Source organism: Oncorhynchus mykiss, chromosome 5 (genome assembly GCF_057628025.1).
Source record: "Oncorhynchus mykiss isolate SJ-2025 chromosome 5, ASM5762802v1, whole genome shotgun sequence".
Taxonomy (NCBI): domain Eukaryota; kingdom Metazoa; phylum Chordata; class Actinopteri; order Salmoniformes; family Salmonidae; genus Oncorhynchus; species Oncorhynchus mykiss.
The window spans coordinates 83,997,794-84,020,331 of NC_143026.1; the positions used below are offsets into that span (position 1 = coordinate 83,997,794).

Here is a 22,538-nt window from a genome sequence, read left to right on the forward strand (position 1 = left end):
CTGGTCTCATGTCCATTGCTTGTGTTTATTGGGCCAAGCAAGTCTCTTCTTCTCATTGGTGTCATTTAGTTGTGGTTTCTTTGCAGCAATTCGATCATGAAGGCCTGATTCACGCAGTCTCCTCTGAACAGTTGATGTCTGTTACTGTAACTCTGTGAAGCATTTATTTGGGCTGCAATTTCTGAGGCTGGTAGCTCTAATGAACTTATCCTCTGCGGCAGAGGTAACTCAGGGTCTTCCTTTCCTGTGGCGGTCCTCATGAGAGCAAGTCTCATCATAGCGCTTGATGGTTTTTGCGACTGCACTTGAAGAAAATGTAGAAGTTCTTGAAATGTTCTAGATTGACTGACCTTCATGTCCTAAAGTCATGATGGACTGTCGTTTCTCTTTGCTTATTTGAGCTGTTCTTGCCATAATATGGACTTGGTCTTTGAAGGAAATGAAAGAAATTAACAAATTCATTATTTTTACACAAATTCACTTTTAACAGCTGTTAATTGAAATGCATTCCAGATGACTACCTCATGAAGCTGGTTTAGAGAATGCAAAGAGTGTGCAAAGCTGTCATCATGGCAAAGGGTGGCTACTTTGAAGAATTTCAAATATAAAATATATTTTGATTTATTGAACACTTTTTTTTGGTTACTATATGACTCCATATGTGTTGTTTCATAGTTTTGATGTCTCCATTATTATTCTACAATGTAGAAAATAGTATAAAAAAATAAAAAGCCCTTGAATCAGTAGGTGTGTCCAAACTTTTGACTGGTGCTGTATGTACTTTACATTTACGTAGTGTATAGCAGCATCGTATGTGGTGATTGTGAAAGTGTGTGTGCAGGGCGTCAGTATGCATGTGTGTGCATGTTATCTGTGTGTGGGCGTATGTTGTGTCTGTGTGTGTGTGTGTGTTGGGGTGTAAGTATGTGTGAGTGTGTGGGTAGAGTCCAGTGTGTTTACAGAGTCAGTGCATAAGAGTGTGAATGCAGGTAGTCCGGGTAGCCATTTGATTAGACATTTACAGTTGAAGTCAGAAGTTTACATATACCTCAGGCAAATACATTTAAACTCAGTTTTTTTTTACAATTCCTGACATTTAATCAAAGTAAAAATTCCCTGTCTTAGGTCAGTTAGGTCACTACTTTATTTTAAGAATGTGAAATGTCAGAATAATAGTAGAGAGAATAATTTATTTCAGCTTTTATTTCTTTCATCACATTCCCAGTGGGTTAGAAGTTTACATACACTCAATTAGTATTTGGTAGCATTGCCTTTAAATTGTTTAACTTGGGTCAAACGTTTCAGGTAGCCTTCCACAAGCTTCCCACAGTAAATTGGGTGACTTTTGGCCCATTCCTCCTGACAGAGTTGGTGTAACTTAGTCAGGATTGTAGGCCTCCTTGCTCGCACACACCTTTTCAGTTCTGCCCACAAATTGTCTGTATGATTGAGGTCAGGGCTTTGTGATGGCCACTCCAATACCTTGACTTTGTTGTCCTTAGGCCATCTTGCCACAACTTTGGAAGTATGCTTGGGGTCATTGTCCATTTGAAAGACCTATTTGCAACCAAGCTTTAACTTCCTGACTGATGTCTTGAGATGTTGCTTCAATATATCCACATAATGTTCCTTCCTCCATCTATTTTGTGAAGTGCACCAGTCCCTCCTGCAGCAAAGCACCCCCACAACATGATGCTGCCACCACCGCGCTTCACGGTTGGGATGGTGTTCTTCGGCTTGCAAGCCTCCCCCTTTTCCCTCCAAACATAACGATGGTCATTATGGCCAAACAGTTCTAATTTAGTTTCATCAGACCAGTGGACATTTCCCCAAAAAGTACGATCTTTGTCCCCATGTGCAGTTGCAAACCGTAGTCTGGCTTTTTATGGCAGTTTTGGAGTGGCTCCAAGGCACGACTTAGTGTATGTAGACTTCTGACCCACTGGAATTGTGATACAGTGAATTATAAGTGAAATAATCTGTTCTTTAAACAATTGTTGGAAAAATTACTTATGTCATGCACAAAGTAGATGTCCTAACCAACTTGCCAAAACTATAGTTTGCTAACATGAAATTTGTGGAGTGGTTGAAAAGTGAGTTTTAATGTCTCCAACCTAAGTGTATGTAAACTTCTGACTTAAACCGCAGCAGTATTCTTTAGCAGTCTCATGGCTTGGGGGTAGAAGCTGTTCAGTGTCCTGTTGGATCCAGACTTGGTGCACTGGTACAGCATGCCATGTGGTAGCAGAGAGAAAAGTTTGTGGCTTGGGTGGCTGAAGTCTTTGACAATTGTTTGATACTTCCTCTGACACTGCCTGGTATAGAGGTCCTGGATGGCAGGGAGCTCGGTCCCAGTGATGTACTGGGCCAGACGCACTTCCATTTGTGGCGCTTTGCGGTCGAATGTCAAGCAGTTGCCATACCAAGCGGTGATGCAGCCAGTCAAGATGCTCTCAATGTAGCTGTACAACTTTTTGAGAATCTGAGTGCCCAAACCTTTTATTTTACACTACACATCTCTGACCTTCCACCCCCATCTCTCTCTCCCTCTCCCTGTCCACTCCCCCCCCTCCCTTTCCCCCTTCTCTCTCTGTCAACTCCCCTCTCTCTCTTTCTCTCTGTCAACTCCCCTCTCCCCTCCGTCTCCTCACTCTCTCTCTATTGCCCGGCCTCTCTCCCCCTCCTTCTCCCCTCCCCCTTTCTCTCCCTCTCCTTGTCCACTCTCCCCTCTCTCCCTCTCTCCCCCTCTCCCCCCTCCCTTTCCCCCTTCTCTCTCCCTAGGGCGGAGGGTAAGATCAAACACTGTCGTATCCAGCAGGAGGGCCGTATGTTCATGTTGGGTAGCTCAGCAGAGTTCGAGAGTCTGGTTGACTTGGTCAGCTACTATGAGAAACACCCCCTGTACCGCAAAATGAGGCTGCGCTACCCCATCAACGAAGACACACTGGACCGCATGGGCACCACGGTAACACACACACACAGCTTGAATGTGTGTATTTTCAGATCTGATCTATTATATTGTTACGTATCCCTACTGTATATCTCTCTCTATTCAGGAGCTAGACTATGGAGCGTTGTATGAAGTCAGGACCCCACATTTCTACGTAGAGGCCAACAAGATGCCCACGGCTCGGGTAAGTGAAATATCATATTCTGTGTGTGTGAGTAAACTGACATTCGTAGGTTTGGGCATGCCTGTGTCTGGTGTGTGCCAATGACATATTTTATAATTTGGGCAGTAGCGGAAAGGTTGTGGTCATTGATATTGAAGTTGTGGCCATTAATGTTCAAGTTATGGTCATTAATGTTTGACTTGTGGTCTTCAGCAGTTGGTTATGTTGTGGTACTGTAAAGGTCTTCACGGGTCCAAACAGGGTCACAATATGCTTAAATGTTTTATTTTAATATAAAGAACTGTTCCGAACAGACCCAAGGACAACTAACCCGTTCTGTATAGACCTCGTCGGATCCAGATCCAGTCCGATCCAAGTGATGCAAGCAGCAGAAAAGTCATTTTTTAAGCTCCTTTATTAACCAGAGCTGAAAAAACGCGAGAGGGAGAGAGGTGTCGCTCTAGCATGTGGGAGAGGGGCCGTACTGTGAGCGAGTGACACGGGGAGCAGGGAGGAAGAGACAGAGATGAGAGACAGCAACCAAGCAAAAAGCCAACTCACACTGTGGTAGACTAATAGCTGCCATAGCTAGGTTATTTATCATCAAATTGTAACGGTTTTCTTCTGGGGAAAGAGAGGCGGACCAAAACGCAGCGTGGTTAGTTGTAAACATATTTAATAAAGATGAACAATGAACACTCTACAAAACAAGAAATGTGAAAAAACCGAAACAGCCCTATCTGGTGCAACAGAGACAGGAACAATCACCCACAAAACCCAACACAAAACAGGCTACCTAAATATGGTTCCCAATCAGAGACAATGACTAACACCTGCCTCTGATTGAGAACCATATCAGGCCAAACATAGAAATAGACAAACCAGACACACAACATAGAATGCCCACCCAGCTCACGTCCTGACCAACACTAAAACAAGGAAAACACATACGAACGATGGTCAGAACGTGACACAAATATTATGACGTAGTACCTGTCTTGACTGCATCAAACCGGGAGAAGTTAGTTAAGATAGCTAACATTAGCTAGCTAGGCTAATTGAGGCTGCAGTGCATGCGCTTTTTCATCCTAACAATCAATCAATCAAATGTATTTATAAAGCCCTTCTTACATCAGCTGATGTCACAAAATGCTGTACAGAAACCCAGCCTAAAACCCCAAACAGCAAGCAATGCAGGTGTAGATGGCACGGTGGCTAGGAAAAACTCCCTAGAAAGGCCAGAACCTAGGAAGAAACCTAGAGAGGAATCGGGCTATGAGGGGTGGCCAGTCCTCTTCTGGCTGTGCCGGGTAGAGATTATAACAAAACACGGCCAAGATGTTCAAATGTTCATAGATGACCAGCATGGTCAAGTAATAATAATCACAGTGGTTGTAGAGGGTGTAACAGGTCAGCACCTCAGGAGTAAATGTCAGTTGGCTTTTCATAGCCGATCATTCATAGTATCTCTACCGCTCTTGCTGTCTCTAGAGAGTTGAAGAGAGCAGGTCCGGGACAGGTAGCACGTCCGGTGAACAGGTCAGGGTTCCATAGCCGCAGGCAGAACAGTTGAAAATGGAGCAGCAGCACGGCCAGGTGGACTGGGGACAGCAAGGTGTCATCAGGCCAGGTAGTCCTGAGGCATGGTCCTATGGCTCAGGTCCTCCGAGAGAGAGAAAGAAAGAGAAAGAGAGAGAGAGAATTAGAAAGAGCATACTTAGATTCACACAGGACACCCGATAAGACAGGAGAAATACTCCAGATATAACAGACTGACCCTTGCCCCCCGACACATAAGCTATTGCAGCATAAATACTGGAGGCTGAGACAGGAGGAATCGGGAGACACTAGCCCCGTCCGACGATACCCCCGGACAGGGCCAAACAGGCAGGATATAACCCCACCCATTTTGCTTAAGCACAGCCTCTATACCACTGGAGGGATATCTTCAACCACCAACTTACTACCCTGAGACAAGGCCGAGTATAGCCCACAAAGATCTCCCCCACGGCACGAACCCATGGGGTGGAGCGCCAACCCGTACAGGAAGATCAAGCCAGTAACTCAACCCACTCAAGTGAAGCACCCCTCCTAGGGAGAGCATGGAAGAGCACCAGTAAGCCAGTGACTCAGCCCCTGCAGGCCAGACAGAGCCAGCAAGGGCTGTTCGCTACTCCAGTGCCTTTCCGTTCACCTGGGCCAGACTACACTCAATCATAGGACCTACTGAAGAGATGAGTCTTCAATAAAGACTTCAAGATCGAGACCGAGTCTGCGTCTCTCGCATGGATAGGCAGACAATTCCATAAAAATTGAGCTCTATAGGAGAAAGCCCTGCCTCCAGCTGTTTGCTGAAAAATTCTAGGGACAATAAGGAGGCCTGCGTCATGTGACCATAGCGTACGTGTAGGTATGTACGGCAGGACCAAATCGGAAAGATAGGTAGGAGCAAGCCCATGTAATGTTTTGTAGGTTAGCAGTATACCTTGAAATCAGCCCTAGCCTTAACAGGAAGCCAGTGTAGTGAGGCTAGCACTGGGGTAATATGATCAAATTTTTTGGTTCTAGTCAAGATTCTAGCAGCAGTGTTTAGCACTAACTGTAGTTTATTTAGTGCTCTATCCGAGTAGCCGGAAATTAGAGCATTGCAGTGGTCTAACCTAGAAGTGACAAAAGCATGGATACATTTTTCTGCATCATTTTTGGACAAAAAGTTTCAGATTTTTGCCATGTTACGTAGATAGAAAAAATCTTGATATGTTCGTCAAAAGAGAGATCAGGGTCCAGAGTAACGCCGAGGTCCTTCACAGTTTTATTTGAGACGACAGTACAACCATCAAGATTAATTGTCAGATTCAACAGAAAATCTATTTGTTTCTTGAAACCTAGAGCAAGCATCTCTGTTTTGTCCGAGTTTAATAGTAGAACATTTGCCACCATCCACTTCCTTATGTCTGAAACACAGGCTTCCAGGGAGGGCAATTTTGGAGCTTCGCCATGTTTCATCAAAATATACAGCTGTGTGTTGTCCGCATAGCAGTGAAAGTTAACATTATGTTTCCGAATGACATCACCAGAGGGACAATATATAGTGAAAACAATAGTGGTCCTAAAACGGAACCTTGAGGAACACCGAAATTTACAGTTGATTTGTCAGAGGACAAATCATCCACAGAGACAAACTGATATTTTCTTAGGCAGATAAGAGAGAAGATTATTTGTTGCGATTGCAAACTTAATGAAATGGTGGTCCGATAGTCCAGGATTATGAGGAAAAAACATTATGATCCACAAATTTATTCCACGGGACAAAACTAGGTCCAGAGTATGACTGTGACAGTGAGTGGGTCCAGAGACATGTTGGACAAAACCCACTGAGTCGATGATGGCTCCGAAAGCCTTTTGGAGTGGGTCTGTGGACTTTTCCATGTGAATATTAAAGTCACCAAAGATTAGAATATTATCTGCTATGACTACAAGGTCCGATAGGAATTCAGGGAACTCAATGAAGAACGCTGTATATGGCCCAGGAGGCCTGTAAACAGTAGCTATAAAAAGTTATTGAGTAGGCTACATAGATGTCATGACTAGAAGCTCAAAAGACAAAAACGCAGTCTTTTTTTTTTTGTAAATTGAAATTTGCTATCATAAATGCCTTTGTGGGATGCGCAGGGGATATCAGGAGGCAAGGCCTCATTTAACACATTAAATTCATCAGGCTTAAGCCATGTTTCAATCACATCAAGATTATGATCAGTGATTAGTTCATTGCCTATAACTGCCATTAAGTAGCCCTATTTTGAGATGTGAGGTATCACAATCTCTTTCAATAATGACAGGAATGGAGGTCTTCTTTCCAGTGAGATTGCTAAGGCGAACACAACCATGTTTAGTTTTGCCCAACCTAGATCGAGACACAGACCCAGTCTCAATGGGGAAGGCTGGGCTGACTACACTGACTGTGCTAGTGGTAGACTCCACTAAGCTGGCAGGCTGGCTAACAGCCTGCTGTCTGACCTGCACCCTATTTAATTGTGGAGCTAGAGGAGTTAGAGCCCTGTCTATGTTCGTAGATAAGTTGAGAGCACCCCTCCAGCTAGGATGGAGTCCGTTACTCCTCAGCAGGTCAGGCTTGGTCCTGTTTGTGGGTGAGTCCCAGAAAGAGGGCCAATTATCTACAAATGTTATCTTTTGGGAGGGGCAGAAAACAGTTTTCAACCAGTGATTGAGTTGTGAGACTGCTGTAGAGCTCATCACTCCCCCTAACTGGGAGGGGGCCAGAGACAATTACTCGATGCCGACACATCTTTCTAGCTGATTTACACACTGAAGCTATGTTGCGCTTGGTGATCTCTGACTGTTTCATCCTAACATCGTTGGCGCTGACGTGGATAACAATATCTCTATACTCTCTACACTCGCCAGTTTTAGCCTCAGCCAGCACCATCTTTAGATTAGCCTTAATGTCGGTAGCCCAGCCCCCTGGTAAACAGTGTATGATCGCTGGATGATTCGTTTTAAGTCTAATACTGCAGGTAATGGAGTCGCCAATCACTAGGGTTTTCAATTTGTCAGAGCTAATGGTGGGAGGCTTCGGCGTCTCAGACCCCGTAACGGGAGGAGTAGAGACAAGAGAAGGCTCGGACTCTGACTCCAACTCGCTGCTTAATGGGGGAAACCGGTTGAAAGTTTCTGTCGGCTGAATGAGCAACACCGGTTGAGCATTCCTACAGCATTTCCCTCCAGAAGCCATGAGAAAGTTGTCCGGCTGCGGGGACGAGGGGATTTATACTAACGTTATTATCTGTACTTACTGGTGGCACAGACACTGTTTCATCCTTTCCTACACTTAAATTGCCCTTGCCTAACGATTGCGTCTGAAGCTGGGCTTGCAGCACAGCTATCCTCGCCGTAAGGCGATCGTTCTCCTGTATATTATGAGTACAGCGACTGCAATTAGAAGGCATCATGTAAATGTTACTACTTAGCTTCGACTGGTGGAGGTCCTGACGAACCACGTCCGGGGTGAAAAATTAAAAATATATAACGGTAATTAAAAAGTAAAAACTTAAAGTTGTCAGGTAGCAAAGTAAGAGTAGCAACAAACCGCACAGCAGCACGTAAACAAGTCTACAAGTTGTGACCAATAACTCCATTCAGAATATTAAGTTGCAGCCTAGCTGTTGGCTCTTGGTCATTGTAGCCTATCCTTTAACTTTTAATTCCATCATTTTAATTCCATCTTCCATTGATTAGACATCTCCTAACTTTTGCCACACAGAGGCTCTATCACTGTGACCTACTGCCACTTTGATGACTTTTGATTGGCCATCAACAACAACAAGCTACACGCGCCACTCTCGTGAAAAGCAAAAGCAGCAGTATAAATGATCAAATGTCTCTCTCTCTACGGAAGCAGTAGTATTTAGATCTGTATGGGCGCTTCCGGACAAGTCAGTTGAAATGACACATGCCCGAGACCCGTGACAATCATATCAGATCTGACCCAGAAATGTGACATTATTTAGAATTCTGGATCAGGACCCGCTCGGGTCCCGGATCGTGTCTCGGGTATTCATGTACATGTGGATCCATGAAGACCTCTAGTGAACGGTCAAGGCCCTGTATGATTTAGTGTTTGTGTTGTTGTGTTGCAGTTTACGGTCAAGGCCCTGTATGATTTAGTGTTTGTGTTGTGTTGCAGTGTAAGGTCAAGGCCCTGTATGATTTAGTGTTTGTGTTGTGTTGCAGTGTAAGGTCAAGGCCCTGTATGATTTAGTGTTTGTGGTCTTGAGTTGCAGTGTAAGGTCAAGGCCCTGTATGATTTAGTGTTTGTGGTCTTGAGTTGCAGTGTACGGTCAAGGCCATGTATGATTTAGTGTTTGTGTTGTTGTGTTGCAGTTTACGGTCAAGGCCCTGTATGATTTAGTGTTTGTGTTGTTGTGTTGCAGTTTACGGTCAAGGCCCTGTATGATTTAGTGTTTGTGTTGTTGTGTTGCAGTGTAAGGTCAAGGCCCTGTATGATTTAGTGTTTGTGTTGTTGTGTTGCAGTTTACGGTCAAGGCCCTGTATGATTTAGTGTTTGTGTTGTTGTGTTGCAGTTTACGGTCAAGGCCCTGTATGATTTAGTGTTTGTGTTGTTGTGTTGCAGTTTACGGTCAAGGCCCTGTATGATTTAGTGTTTGTGTTGTGTTGCAGTTTACGGTCAAGGCCCTGTATGATTTAGTGTTTGTGTTGTTGTGTTGCAGTTTACGGTCAAGGCCCTGTATGATTTAGTGTTTGTGTTGTTGTGTTGCAGTGTAAGGTCAAGGCCCTGTATGATTTAGTGTTTGTGTTGTTGTGTTGCAGTGTACGGTCAAGGCCCTGTATGATTTAGTGTTTGTGTTGTTGTGTTGCAGTGTACGGTCAAGGCCCTGTATGATTTAGTGTTTGTGTTGTGTTGCAGTTTACGGTCAAGGCCCTGTATGATTTAGTGTTTGTGTTGTTGTGTTGCAGTGTAAGGTCAAGGCCCTGTATGATTTAGTGTTTGTGTTGTTGTGTTGCAGTGTAAGGTCAAGGCCCTGTATGATTTAGTGTTTGTGTTGTTGTGTTGCAGTGTAAGGTCAAGGCCCTGTATGATTTAGTGTTTGTGTTGTGTTGCAGTTTACGGTCAAGGCCCTGTATGATTTAGTGTTTGTGTTGTTGTGTTGCAGTTTACGGTCAAGGCCCTGTATGATTTAGTGTTTGTGTTGTGTTGCAGTGAACGGTCAATGCCCTGTATGATTTAGTGTTTGTGTTGTGTTGCAGTGTAAGGTCAAGGCCCTGTATGATTTAGTGTTTGTGTTGTGTTGCAGTGTACGGTCAAGGCCCTGTATGATTTAGTGTTTGTGTTGTTGTGTTGCAGTTTACGGTCAAGGCCCTGTATGATTTAGTGTTTGTGTTGTTGTGTTGCAGTTTACGGTCAAGGCCCTGTATGATTTAGTGTTTGTGTTGTTGTGTTGCAGTGAACGGTCAAGGCCCTGTATGATTTAGTGTTTGTGTTGTGTTGCAGTTTACGGTCAAGGCCCTGTATGATTTAGTGTTTGTGTTGTTGTGTTGCAGTGTACGGTCAAGGCCCTGTATGATTTAGTGTTTGTGTTGTGTTGCAGTGTAAGGTCAAGGCCCTGTATGATTTAGTGTTTGTGTTGTGTTGCAGTTTACGGTCAAGGCCCTGTATGATTTAGTGTTTGTGTTGTTGTGTTGCAGTGTACGGTCAAGGCCCTGTATGATTTAGTGTTTGTGTTGTGTTGCAGTGTACGGTCAAGGCCCTGTATGATTTAGTGTTTGTGTTGTTGTGTTGCAGTTTACGGTCAAGGCCCTGTATGATTTAGTGTTTGTGTTGTGTTGCAGTTTACGGTCAAGGCCCTGTATGATTTAGTGTTTGTGTTGTTGTGTTGCAGTGTAAGGTCAAGGCCCTGTATGATTTAGTGTTTGTGTTGTTGTGTTGCAGTTTACGGTCAAGGCCCTGTATGATTTAGTGTTTGTGTTGTGTTGCAGTGTAAGGTCAAGGCCCTGTATGATTTAGTGTTTGTGTTGTTGTGTTGCAGTTTACGGTCAAGGCCCTGTATGATTTAGTGTTTGTGTTGTGTTGCAGTGTACGGTCAAGGCCCTGTATGATTTAGTGTTTGTGTTGTGTTGCAGTTTACGGTCAAGGCCCTGTATGATTTAGTGTTTGTGTTGTTGTGTTGCAGTTTACGGTCAAGGCCCTGTATGATTTAGTGTTTGTGTTGTGTTGCAGTTTACGGTCAAGGCCCTGTATGATTTAGTGTTTGTGTTGTGTTGCAGTGTAAGGTCAAGGCCCTGTATGATTTAGTGTTTGTGTTGTTGTGTTGCAGTGTAAGGTCAAGGCCCTGTATGATTTAGTGTTTGTGTTGTTGTGTTGCAGTGTAAGGTCAAGGCCCTGTATGATTTAGTGTTTGTGTTGTGTTGCAGTTTACGGTCAAGGCCCTGTATGATTTAGTGTTTGTGTTGTTATGTTGCAGTTTACGGTCAAGGCCATGTATGATTTAGTGTTTGTGTTGTGTTGCAGTTTACGGTCAAGGCCCTGTATGATTTAGTGTTTGTGTTGTTGTGTTGCAGTTTACGGTCAAGGCCCTGTATGATTTAGTGTTTGTGTTGTTGTGTTGCAGTGAACGGTCAAGGCCCTGTATGATTTAGTGTTTGTGTTGTGTTGCAGTTTACGGTCAAGGCCCTGTATGATTTAGTGTTTGTGTTGTTGTGTTGCAGTTTACGGTCAAGGCCCTGTATGATTTAGTGTTTGTGTTGTTGTGTTGCAGTGTATGGTCAAGGCCCTGTATGATTTAGTGTTTGTGTTGTTGTGTTGCAGTGTAAGGTCAAGGCCCTGTATGATTTAGTGTTTGTGTTGTTGTGTTGCAGTGTAAGGTCAAGGCCCTGTATGATTTAGTGTTTGTGTTGTGTTGCAGTGTAAGGTCAAGGCCCTGTATGATTTAGTGTTTGTGGTCTTGAGTTGCAGTGTAATGTCAAGGCCCTGTATGATTTAGTGTTTGTGGTCTTGAGTTGCAGTGTAAGGTCAAGGCCCTGTATGATTTAGTGTTTGTGTTGTTGTGTTGCAGTGTAAGGTCAAGGCCCTGTATGATTTAGTGTTTGTGTTGTGTTGCAGTTTACGGTCAAGGCCCTGTATGATTTAGTGTTTGTGTTGTTATGTTGCAGTTTACGGTCAAGGCCATGTATGATTTAGTGTTTGTGTTGTGTTGCAGTTTACGGTCAAGGCCCTGTATGATTTAGTGTTTGTGTTGTTGTGTTGCAGTTTACGGTCAAGGCCCTGTATGATTTAGTGTTTGTGTTGTTGTGTTGCAGTGAACGGTCAAGGCCCTGTATGATTTAGTGTTTGTGTTGTGTTGCAGTTTACGGTCAAGGCCCTGTATGATTTAGTGTTTGTGTTGTTGTGTTGCAGTTTACGGTCAAGGCCCTGTATGATTTAGTGTTTGTGTTGTTGTGTTGCAGTGTAAGGTCAAGGCCCTGTATGATTTAGTGTTTGTGTTGTTGTGTTGCAGTGTAAGGTCAAGGCCCTGTATGATTTAGTGTTTGTGTTGTTGTGTTGCAGTGTAAGGTCAAGGCCCTGTATGATTTAGTGTTTGTGTTGTGTTGCAGTGTAAGGTCAAGGCCCTGTATGATTTAGTGTTTGTGGTCTTGAGTTGCAGTGTAAGGTCAAGGCCCTGTATGATTTAGTGTTTGTGGTCTTGAGTTGCAGTGTAAGGTCAAGGCCCTGTATGATTTAGTGTTTGTGGTCTTGAGTTGCAGTGTAAGGTCAAGGCCCTGTATGATTTAGTGTTTGTGGTCTTGAGTTGCAGTGTAAGATCAAGGCCCTGTATGATTTAGTGTTTGTGTGGTTGTGTTGCAGTGTAAGGTCAAGGCCCTGTATGATTTAGTGTTTGTGTTGTGTTGCAGTTTACGGTCAAGGCCCTGTATGATTTAGTGTTTGTGTTGTTGTGTTGCAGTTTACGGTCAAGGCCATGTATGATTTAGTGTTTGTGTTGTTGTGTTGCAGTGTAAGGTCAAGGCCATGTATGATTTAGTGTTTGTGTTGTGTTGCAGTTTACGGTCAAGGCCCTGTATGATTTAGTGTTTGTGTTGTTGTGTTGCAGTGTACGGTCAAGGCCCTGTATGATTTAGTGTTTGTGTTGTTGTGTTGCAGTTTACGGTCAAGGCCCTGTATGATTTAGTGTTTGTGTTGTTGTGTTGCAGTTTACGGTCAAGGCCATGTATGATTTAGTGTTTGTGTTGTGTTGCAGTTTACGGTCAAGGCCCTGTATGATTTAGTGTTTGTGTTGTTGTGTTGCAGTGTACGGTCAAGGCCCTGTATGATTTAGTGTTTGTGGTCTTGAGTTGCAGTGTAAGGTCAAGGCCCTGTATGATTTAGTGTTTGTGGTCTTGAGTTGCAGTGTACGGTCAAGGCCATGTATGATTTAGTGTTTGTGTTGTTGTGTTGCAGTTTACGGTCAAGGCCCTGTATGATTTAGTGTTTGTGTTGTTGTGTTGCAGTTTACGGTCAAGGCCCTGTATGATTTAGTGTTTGTGTTGTTGTGTTGCAGTGTAAGGTCAAGGCCCTGTATGATTTAGTGTTTGTGTTGTTGTGTTGCAGTTTACGGTCAAGGCCCTGTATGATTTAGTGTTTGTGTTGTTGTGTTGCAGTTTACGGTCAAGGCCCTGTATGATTTAGTGTTTGTGTTGTTGTGTTGCAGTTTACGGTCAAGGCCCTGTATGATTTAGTGTTTGTGTTGTGTTGCAGTTTACGGTCAAGGCCCTGTATGATTTAGTGTTTGTGTTGTTGTGTTGCAGTTTACGGTCAAGGCCCTGTATGATTTAGTGTTTGTGTTGTTGTGTTGCAGTGTAAGGTCAAGGCCCTGTATGATTTAGTGTTTGTGTTGTTGTGTTGCAGTGTACGGTCAAGGCCCTGTATGATTTAGTGTTTGTGTTGTTGTGTTGCAGTGTACGGTCAAGGCCCTGTATGATTTAGTGTTTGTGTTGTGTTGCAGTTTACGGTCAAGGCCCTGTATGATTTAGTGTTTGTGTTGTTGTGTTGCAGTGTAAGGTCAAGGCCCTGTATGATTTAGTGTTTGTGTTGTTGTGTTGCAGTGTAAGGTCAAGGCCCTGTATGATTTAGAGTTTGTGTTGTTGTGTTGCAGTGTAAGGTCAAGGCCCTGTATGATTTAGTGTTTGTGTTGTGTTGCAGTTTACGGTCAAGGCCCTGTATGATTTAGTGTTTGTGTTGTTGTGTTGCAGTTTACGGTCAAGGCCCTGTATGATTTAGTGTTTGTGTTGTGTTGCAGTGAACGGTCAATGCCCTGTATGATTTAGTGTTTGTGTTGTGTTGCAGTGTAAGGTCAAGGCCCTGTATGATTTAGTGTTTGTGTTGTGTTGCAGTGTACGGTCAAGGCCCTGTATGATTTAGTGTTTGTGTTGTTGTGTTGCAGTTTACGGTCAAGGCCCTGTATGATTTAGTGTTTGTGTTGTTGTGTTGCAGTTTACGGTCAAGGCCCTGTATGATTTAGTGTTTGTGTTGTTGTGTTGCAGTGAACGGTCAAGGCCCTGTATGATTTAGTGTTTGTGTTGTGTTGCAGTTTACGGTCAAGGCCCTGTATGATTTAGTGTTTGTGTTGTTGTGTTGCAGTGTACGGTCAAGGCCCTGTATGATTTAGTGTTTGTGTTGTGTTGCAGTGTAAGGTCAAGGCCCTGTATGATTTAGTGTTTGTGTTGTGTTGCAGTTTACGGTCAAGGCCCTGTATGATTTAGTGTTTGTGTTGTTGTGTTGCAGTGTACGGTCAAGGCCCTGTATGATTTAGTGTTTGTGTTGTGTTGCAGTGTACGGTCAAGGCCCTGTATGATTTAGTGTTTGTGTTGTTGTGTTGCAGTTTACGGTCAAGGCCCTGTATGATTTAGTGTTTGTGTTGTGTTGCAGTTTACGGTCAAGGCCCTGTATGATTTAGTGTTTGTGTTGTGTTGCAGTGTAAGGTCAAGGCCCTGTATGATTTAGTGTTTGTGTTGTTGTGTTGCAGTTTACGGTCAAGGCCCTGTATGATTTAGTGTTTGTGTTGTGTTGCAGTGTACGGTCAAGGCCCTGTATGATTTAGTGTTTGTGTTGTGTTGCAGTTTACGGTCAAGGCCCTGTATGATTTAGTGTTTGTGTTGTTGTGTTGCAGTTTACGGTCAAGGCCCTGTATGATTTAGTGTTTATGTTGTGTTGCAGTTTACGGTCAAGGCCCTGTATGATTTAGTGTTTGTGTTGTTGTGTTGCAGTGTAAGGTCAAGGCCCTGTATGATTTAGTGTTTGTGTTGTTGTGTTGCAGTTTACGGTCAAGGCCCTGTATGATTTAGTGTTTGTGTTGTGTTGCAGTGTAAGGTCAAGGCCCTGTATGATTTAGTGTTTGTGTTGTTGTGTTGCAGTTTACGGTCAAGGCCCTGTATGATTTAGTGTTTGTGTTGTGTTGCAGTGTACGGTCAAGGCCCTGTATGATTTAGTGTTTGTGTTGTGTTGCAGTTTACGGTCAAGGCCCTGTATGATTTAGTGTTTGTGTTGTTGTGTTGCAGTTTACGGTCAAGGCCCTGTATGATTTAGTGTTTGTGTTGTGTTGCAGTTTACGGTCAAGGCCCTGTATGATTTAGTGTTTGTGTTGTGTTGCAGTGTAAGGTCAAGGCCCTGTATGATTTAGTGTTTGTGTTGTTGTGTTGCAGTGTAAGGTCAAGGCCCTGTATGATTTAGTGTTTGTGTTGTTGTGTTGCAGTGTAAGGTCAAGGCCCTGTATGATTTAGTGTTTGTGTTGTGTTGCAGTTTACGGTCAAGGCCCTGTATGATTTAGTGTTTGTGTTGTTATGTTGCAGTTTACGGTCAAGGCCATGTATGATTTAGTGTTTGTGTTGTGTTGCAGTTTACGGTCAAGGCCCTGTATGATTTAGTGTTTGTGTTGTTGTGTTGCAGTTTACGGTCAAGGCCCTGTATGATTTAGTGTTTGTGTTGTTGTGTTGCAGTGAACGGTCAAGGCCCTGTATGATTTAGTGTTTGTGTTGTGTTGCAGTTTACGGTCAAGGCCCTGTATGATTTAGTGTTTGTGTTGTTGTGTTGCAGTTTACGGTCAAGGCCCTGTATGATTTAGTGTTTGTGTTGTTGTGTTGCAGTGTATGGTCAAGGCCCTGTATGATTTAGTGTTTGTGTTGTTGTGTTGCAGTGTAAGGTCAAGGCCCTGTATGATTTAGTGTTTGTGTTGTTGTGTTGCAGTGTAAGGTCAAGGCCCTGTATGATTTAGTGTTTGTGTTGTGTTGCAGTGTAAGGTCAAGGCCCTGTATGATTTAGTGTTTGTGGTCTTGAGTTGCAGTGTAATGTCAAGGCCCTGTATGATTTAGTGTTTGTGGTCTTGAGTTGCAGTGTAAGGTCAAGGCCCTGTATGATTTAGTGTTTGTGTTGTTGTGTTGCAGTGTAAGGTCAAGGCCCTGTATGATTTAGTGTTTGTGTTGTGTTGCAGTTTACGGTCAAGGCCCTGTATGATTTAGTGTTTGTGTTGTTATGTTGCAGTTTACGGTCAAGGCCATGTATGATTTAGTGTTTGTGTTGTGTTGCAGTTTACGGTCAAGGCCCTGTATGATTTAGTGTTTGTGTTGTTGTGTTGCAGTTTACGGTCAAGGCCCTGTATGATTTAGTGTTTGTGTTGTTGTGTTGCAGTGAACGGTCAAGGCCCTGTATGATTTAGTGTTTGTGTTGTGTTGCAGTTTACGGTCAAGGCCCTGTATGATTTAGTGTTTGTGTTGTTGTGTTGCAGTTTACGGTCAAGGCCCTGTATGATTTAGTGTTTGTGTTGTTGTGTTGCAGTGTAAGGTCAAGGCCCTGTATGATTTAGTGTTTGTGTTGTTGTGTTGCAGTGTAAGGTCAAGGCCCTGTATGATTTAGTGTTTGTGTTGTTGTGTTGCAGTGTAAGGTCAAGGCCCTGTATGATTTAGTGTTTGTGTTGTGTTGCAGTGTAAGGTCAAGGCCCTGTATGATTTAGTGTTTGTGGTCTTGAGTTGCAGTGTAAGGTCAAGGCCCTGTATGATTTAGTGTTTGTGGTCTTGAGTTGCAGTGTAAGGTCAAGGCCCTGTATGATTTAGTGTTTGTGGTCTTGAGTTGCAGTGTAAGGTCAAGGCCCTGTATGATTTAGTGTTTGTGGTCTTGAGTTGCAGTGTAAGATCAAGGCCCTGTATGATTTAGTGTTTGTGTGGTTGTGTTGCAGTATAAGGTCAAGGCCCTGTATGATTTAGTGTTTGTGTTGTGTTGCAGTTTACGGTCAAGGCCCTGTATGATTTAGTGTTTGTGTTGTTGTGTTGCAGTTTACGGTCAAGGCCATGTATGATTTAGTGTTTGTGTTGTTGTGTTGCAGTGTAAGGTCAAGGCCATGTATGATTTAGTGTTTGTGTTGTGTTGCAGTTTACGGTCAAGGCCCTGTATGATTTAGTGTTTGTGTTGTTGTGTTGCAGTGTACGGTCAAGGCCCTGTATGATTTAGTGTTTGTGTTGTTGTGTTGCAGTTTACGGTCAAGGCCCTGTATGATTTAGTGTTTGTGTTGTTGTGTTGCAGTTTACGGTCAAGGCCATGTATGATTTAGTGTTTGTGTTGTGTTGCAGTTTACGGTCAAGGCCCTGTATGATTTAGTGTTTGTGTTGTTGTGTTGCAGTGTACGGTCAAGGCCCTGTATGATTTAGTGTTTGTGTTGTTGTGTTGCAGTGAACGGTCAAGGCCCTGTATGATTTAGTGTTTGTGTTGTGTTGCAGTTTACGGTCAAGGCCCTGTATGATTTAGTGTTTGTGTTGTGTTGCAGTGTAAGGTCAAGGCCCTGTATGATTTAGTGTTTGTGTTGTGTTGCAGTTTACGGTCAAGGCCCTGTATGATTTAGTGTTTGTGTTGTTGTGTTGCAGTGTACGGTCAAGGCCCTGTATGATTTAGTGTTTGTGTTGTTGTGTTGCAGTGAACGGTCAAGGCCCTGTATGATTTAGTGTTTGTGTTGTGTTGCAGTTTACGGTCAAGGCCCTGTATGATTTAGTGTTTGTGTTGTGTTGCAGTGTAAGGTCAAGGCCCTGTATGATTTAGTGTTTGTGTTGTGTTGCAGTTTACGGTCAAGGCCCTGTATGATTTAGTGTTTGTGTTGTGTTGCAGTTTACGGTCAAGGCCCTGTATGATTTAGTGTTTGTGTTGTGTTGCAGTTTACGGTCAAGGCCCTGTATGATTTAGTGTTTGTGTTGTGTTGCAGTTTACGGTCAAGGCCCTGTATGATTTAGTGTTTGTGTTGTTGTGTTGCAGTGTACGGTCAAGGCCCTGTATGATTTAGTGTTTGTGTTGTTGTGTTGCAGTTTACGGTCAAGGCCCTGTATGATTTAGTGTTTGTGTTGTTGTGTTGCAGTGTAAGGTCAAGGCCCTGTATGATTTAGTGTTTGTGTTGTTGTGTTGCAATGTAAGGTCAAGGCCCTGTATGATTTAGTGTTTGTGTTGTTGTGTTGCAGTGTAAGGTCAAGGCCCTGTATGATTTAGTGTTTGTGTTGTTGTGTTGCAGTGTAAGGTCAAGGCCCTGTATGATTTAGTGTTTGTGGTCTTGAGTTGCAGTGTACGGTCAAGGCCCTGTATGATTTAGTGTTTGTGTTGTTATGTTGCAGTTTACGGTCAAGGCCCTGTATGATTTAGTGTTTGTGTTGTTATGTTGCAGTTTACGGTCAAGGCCCTGTATGATTTAGTGTTTGTGTTGTTGTGTTGTTGTGTTGTTGTGTAATGTCAAGGCCCTGTATGATTTAGTGTTTGTGTTGTTGTGTTGCAGTTTACGGTCAAGGCCCTGTATGATTTAGTGTTTGTGTTGTTGTGTTGCAGTTTACGGTCAAGGCCCTGTATGATTTAGTGTTTGTGTTGTTGTGTTGCAGTGTAAGGTCAAGGCCCTGTATGATTTAGTGTTTGTGTTGTTGTGTTGCAGTGTACGGTCAAGGCCCTGTATGATTTAGTGTTTGTGTTGTTGTGTTGCAGTTTACGGTCAAGGCCCTGTATGATTTAGTGTTTGTGTTGTGTTGCAGTGTACGGTCAAGGCCCTGTATGATTTAGTGTTTGTGTTGTTGTGTTGCAGTTTACGGTCAAGGCCCTGTATGATTTAGTGTTTGTGTTGTGTTGCAGTTTACGGTCAAGGCCCTGTATGATTTAGTGTTTGTGTTGTTGTGTTGCAGTTTACGGTCAAGGCCCTGTATGATTTAGTGTTTGTGTTGTTGTGTTGCAGTTTACGGTCAAGGCCCTGTATGATTTAGTGTTTGTGTTGTGTTGCAGTGTACGGTCAAGGCCCTGTATGATTTAGTGTTTGTGTTGTTGTGTTGCAGTGTAAGGTCAAGGCCCTGTATGATTTAGTGTTTGTGTTGTTGTGTTGCAGTTTACGGTCAAGGCCCTGTATGATTTAGTGTTTGTGTTGTTGTGTTGCAGTGTAAGGTCAAGGCCCTGTATGATTTAGTGTTTGTGTTGTTGTGTTGCAGTGTACGGTCAAGGCCCTGTATGATTTAGTGTTTGTGTTGTTGTGTTGCAGTTTACGGTCAAGGCCCTGTATGATTTAGTGTTTGTGTTGTGTTGCAGTGTACGGTCAAGGCCCTGTATGATTTAGTGTTTGTGTTGTTGTGTTGCAGTTTACGGTCAAGGCCCTGTATGATTTAGTGTTTGTGTTGTGTTGCAGTTTACGGTCAAGGCCCTGTATGATTTAGTGTTTGTGTTGTTGTGTTGCAGTTTACGGTCAAGGCCCTGTATGATTTAGTGTTTGTGTTGTTGTGTTGCAGTTTACGGTCAAGGCCCTGTATGATTTAGTGTTTGTGTTGTTGTGTTGCAGTGTAAGGTCAAGGCCCTGTATGATTTAGTGTTTGTGTTGTTGTGTTGCAGTGTACGGTCAAGGCCCTGTATGATTTAGTGTTTGTGTTGTTGTGTTGCAGTTTACGGTCAAGGCCCTGTATGATTTAGTGTTTGTGTTGTGTTGCAGTGTACGGTCAAGGCCCTGTATGATTTAGTGTTTGTGTTGTTGTGTTGCAGTTTACGGTCAAGGCCCTGTATGATTTAGTGTTTGTGTTGTGTTGCAGTTTACGGTCAAGGCCCTGTATGATTTAGTGTTTGTGTTGTTGTGTTGCAGTTTACGGTCAAGGCCCTGTATGATTTAGTGTTTGTGTTGTTGTGTTGCAGTTTACGGTCAAGGCCCTGTATGATTTAGTGTTTGTGTTGTGTTGCAGTGTACGGTCAAGGCCCTGTATGATTTAGTGTTTGTGTTGTTGTGTTGCAGTGAACGGTCAAGGCCCTGTATGATTTAGTGTTTGTGTTGTGTTGCAGTTTACGGTCAAGGCCCTGTATGATTTAGTGTTTGTGTTGTTGTGTTGCAGTGTACGGTCAAGGCCCTGTATGATTTAGTGTTTGTGTTGTTGTGTTGCAGTGAACGGTCAAGGCCCTGTATGATTTAGTGTTTGTGTTGTGTTGCAGTTTACGGTCAAGGCCCTGTATGATTTAGTGTTTGTGTTGTTGTGTTGCAGTGAACGGTCAAGGCCCTGTATGATTTAGTGTTTGTGTTGTGTTGCAGTTTACGGTCAAGGCCCTGTATGATTTAGTGTTTGTGTTGTGTTGCAGTGTAAGGTCAAGGCCCTGTATGATTTAGTGTTTGTGTTGTGTTGCAGTTTACGGTCAAGGCCCTGTATGATTTAGTTTTTGTGTTGTTGTGTTGCAGTGTACGGTCAAGGCCCTGTATGATTTAGTGTTTGTGTTGTTGTGTTGCAGTGAACGGTCAAGGCCCTGTATGATTTAGTGTTTGTGTTGTGTTGCAGTTTACGGTCAAGGCCCTGTATGATTTAGTGTTTGTGTTGTGTTGCAGTGTAAGGTCAAGGCCCTGTATGATTTAGTGTTTGTGTTGTGTTGCAGTTTACGGTCAAGGCCCTGTATGATTTAGTGTTTGTGTTGTGTTGCAGTTTACGGTCAAGGCCCTGTATGATTTAGTGTTTGTGTTGTGTTGCAGTTTACGGTCAAGGCCCTGTATGATTTAGTGTTTGTGTTGTTGTGTTGCAGTGTACGGTCAAGGCCCTGTATGATTTAGTGTTTGTGTTGTTGTGTTGCAGTTTACGGTCAAGGCCCTGTATGATTTAGTGTTTGTGTTGTTGTGTTGCAGTGTAAGGTCAAGGCCCTGTATGATTTAGTGTTTGTGTTGTTGTGTTGCAGTGTAAGGTCAAGGCCCTGTATGATTTAGTGTTTGTGTTGTTGTGTTGCAGTGTAAGGTCAAGGCCCTGTATGATTTAGTGTTTGTGTTGTTGTGTTGCAGTGTAAGGTCAAGGCCCTGTATGATTTAGTGTTTGTGGTCTTGAGTTGCAGTGTACGGTCAAGGCCCTGTATGATTTAGTGTTTGTGTTGTTATGTTGCAGTTTACGGTCAAGGCCCTGTATGATTTAGTGTTTGTGTTGTTATGTTGCAGTTTACGGTCAAGGCCCTGTATGATTTAGTGTTTGTGTTGTTGTGTAAGGTCAAGGCCCTGTATGATTTAGTGTTTGTGTTGTTGTGTTGCAGTTTACGGTCAAGGCCCTGTATGATTTAGTGTTTGTGTTGTTGTGTTGCAGTTTACGGTCAAGGCCCTGTATGATTTAGTGTTTGTGTTGTTGTGTTGCAGTGTAAGGTCAAGGCCCTGTATGATTTAGTGTTTGTGTTGTTGTGTTGCAGTGTACGGTCAAGGCCCTGTATGATTTAGTGTTTGTGTTGTTGTGTTGCAGTTTACGGTCAAGGCCCTGTATGATTTAGTGTTTGTGTTGTGTTGCAGTGTACGGTCAAGGCCCTGTATGATTTAGTGTTTGTGTTGTTGTGTTGCAGTTTACGGTCAAGGCCCTGTATGATTTAGTGTTTGTGTTGTGTTGCAGTTTACGGTCAAGGCCCTGTATGATTTAGTGTTTGTGTTGTTGTGTTGCAGTTTACGGTCAAGGCCCTGTATGATTTAGTGTTTGTGTTGTTGTGTTGCAGTTTACGGTCAAGGCCCTGTATGATTTAGTGTTTGTGTTGTGTTGCAGTGTACGGTCAAGGCCCTGTATGATTTAGTGTTTGTGTTGTTGTGTTGCAGTGTAAGGTCAAGGCCCTGTATGATTTAGTGTTTGTGTTGTTGTGTTGCAGTTTACGGTCAAGGCCCTGTATGATTTAGTGTTTGTGTTGTTGTGTTGCAGTGTAAGGTCAAGGCCCTGTATGATTTAGTGTTTGTGTTGTTGTGTTGCAGTTTACGGTCAAGGCCCTGTATGATTTAGTGTTTGTGTTCTTGTGTTGCAGTGTACGGTCAAGGCCCTGTATGATTTAGTGTTTGTGTTGTTATGTTGCAGTTTACGATCAAGGCCCTGTATGATTTAGTGTTTGTGTTCTTGTGTTGCAGTGTACGGTCAAGGCCCTGTATGATTACAGAGCCCAGAGGGACGATGAGCTGTGTTTCCCCAAACAGGCCCTCATCCTCAGCGTGGACAAGCAGGAAGGAGGCTGGTGAGTGGAACAGGGTTTTTCATATCTCCATGGCACTTAACGATTACTCAATGTCATTGATTGGCTAGAGTGCACATTGGTCACCCCGGTTACGTTTCTTTATGGATGAAAACCAATGTGGGTTGATGAATGGAGTTGATAATTAACATTTCTCTGAGTTGTCTTTAAATCGTGGATTTCCCTCCACCGGCCCCTAGGTGGCGAGGTGATTACGGAGGGAAGAAGCAGCTGTGGTTTCCTGCCAACTACGTAGAAGAAGTCCCCAACTCACCCGCCCGCGAGACAGGAGACGAGGCAGTACGTTATAGTATAGGCAAACATAGGCCATACATAGACATGTTCATGCATTCATGATTCACACATACACATACACACACACACCACACACACACACACACACACACACACACACACACACACCTTCTACAGCAGTT

The 22,538-nt window shown here is 43.4% G+C and overlaps 1 protein-coding gene across 2 annotated transcripts in view; it reads left to right on the plus strand.

Moving 5' to 3' along the window:
- The window catches only part of LOC110523019 (1-phosphatidylinositol 4,5-bisphosphate phosphodiesterase gamma-1), a 96,426-nt gene that overhangs the window by 62,277 nt on the left and 11,611 nt on the right, over positions 1-22,538 (plus strand). For both annotated transcript variants that reach the window (XM_090236146.1, XM_090236147.1), the window contains exons 19-22: positions 2,782-2,965; positions 3,057-3,134; positions 22,001-22,104; positions 22,302-22,401. In XM_090236146.1, the coding sequence (XP_090092272.1) occupies positions 2,782-2,965; positions 3,057-3,134; positions 22,001-22,104; positions 22,302-22,401 (466 nt within the window). The remainder of the gene's footprint in view (positions 1-2,781; positions 2,966-3,056; positions 3,135-22,000; positions 22,105-22,301; positions 22,402-22,538) is intronic.